Source organism: Gavialis gangeticus, unplaced genomic scaffold (assembly GCF_001723915.1).
Source record: "Gavialis gangeticus isolate Ggan-Ray unplaced genomic scaffold, GavGan_comp1, whole genome shotgun sequence".
In the NCBI taxonomy this organism is placed as follows: domain Eukaryota; kingdom Metazoa; phylum Chordata; order Crocodylia; family Gavialidae; genus Gavialis; species Gavialis gangeticus.
This window is the reverse complement of record NW_017728995.1, coordinates 19786768-19788505: the sequence shown is the minus strand read 5'-3', so window position 1 is coordinate 19788505 and position 1738 is coordinate 19786768. Positions and strand designations below refer to the sequence as shown.

At 38.0% G+C, this 1738-nt stretch overlaps 1 protein-coding gene across 1 annotated transcript in view; it reads left to right on the top strand.

Annotated features, from left to right (window-relative positions):
- The window catches only part of SPATA16 (spermatogenesis associated 16), a 151660-nt gene that overhangs the window by 34852 nt on the left and 115070 nt on the right, over positions 1-1738 (top strand). The window contains exon 2 of the mRNA XM_019503040.1: positions 539-684. Coding sequence (XP_019358585.1) covers positions 539-684 — 146 coding nt within the window. The remainder of the gene's footprint in view (positions 1-538; positions 685-1738) is intronic.

Here is a 1738-nt window from a genome sequence, read left to right as displayed (position 1 = left end):
TCCTGGACTACCCTGCACTGGCAAGTAGAAAGAGCATGACTGGGATCAGATCCCCAATCTCAAATTTGCACTTCCTGCCATGTACCTGTTACATGGAAGGAAGCATAATTGTTGGGATTAGGTCCAACTGGACTTTTAAATGATTGTGTGCCAGCAGTCTACATACATTTATATATGACATGACTCCTTTTTAGAGCCTACTCCCAAAGAGTCCCATTAATTTCTGGAAACTTGAATGCAGGGCCTTATTTTGCAAAGCGGGAAGAGGGGAGCACATTTATCTACCATTTGTTTCCTTTTTAACTTACAGTATGTTGTCTGGAATATCCCTTTCAGGAAGTACTTGACAACAGAAGGTGGCACTATATTTTATATTATGTCCAAATATAATCATATATATTGATTGTTGTTATATTGGTAGGTATATTTAAAGTCAAGGCATATTTCACTTAGAAATTAATTTTGCCTGAGACTTGCATTTTGGTGTAACCAAAGTACATTATGATATTAGTAAATGGTATTTTTGTTTCTTTTAAAGCTTTGCAGCAAAGGTGCAGCTTTAGGGAAGCCCTTTGAAGCATCCCCACAAGACATTTCAAGCATAGCCAGTTTTATTGAGACAAAGCTTGTAACCTGCTACTTAAGAATGAGAAAGCCTGATCTTGCTCTGAATCATTCACACAGGTAAAAGTAAATATTGATTTATATGTTACTAGGGCTTGAAGCAAAAATTAAAACAGAGAGACAAAGATAAATTTGGGGCTGAAAGGATGTGTGACAATTAATGACCCAGTGTTCAAGAAAAGGAAAATTAATAACCCATCTCCAAAACATGACATTGGTGTCTTGAACTGAAATAAAAGAAATACCAAGAATTTGATTGTGAAAGCATAGAGAGGATAGATGCTCAAATGATCAGCAATAGAGTTATGCTATTTATCACTGGGGCAGAGGTGGCTCAAAATCCTTTCCATTATATAGCTCTTTGGTCTCAGTCATTGTCCACGTCACAAAGAACAGCACCACAGCTTTCCACAGAGGCCAAAAATGCAAAAGGTCCGGGATGAAAATTTAAAAACTCCCATTGACTTCAGTGGAGTTTGGTTCCTGGTTTCTCCAGCCAGTGCTCAGACTTGTTAGGCAATGGCCATACAAACTTCTGCTATCTTCCTTGTTCTGTTGACAGAAGTCAGCATCCTGCAGGCCTCATCTGTCTACCATTCTTCATCATCATCATTAAATGTGTCTGAACATACACTGCAATTTAACACAGGTCAAGGTTCTCCTTACAATCATCTCAGCTGAATGTAATTCAGGAAAGCCATTGTGAAAGAGTCATCCTGACTATATCAGAGAAGAAGGGTACGCTTGGGTCTAATGCACTGGAGATGCTGATGTAGGACAATTCATCAATATAAATATATGATGCCTGTCACAGCGCTGAGTATAGTTATCTGTTACATTAAGGGTAAATGATGTCAGAAAGTGTTTTGAGGATCTAGCTTAGCTTACAACCCAAGGTATTTGTGCCTCCTAAGCACCTTATCTCTGTCAGTGACAAACCAAATTTCTTTACAATTTTCCAAAATAGTGCTAAGAAAAATACCTGAAGGTGGCTGTTTTTCTTTCTTTGTGGGGGGGAAATAGGATTTCCTCTTATTTTTCCTTTCCTTTCTGTTCTTTCTTGCAGTTGATTTTGACAATTGTTGTAATTTGCTTGCCTTTTAGTTGAGCATAA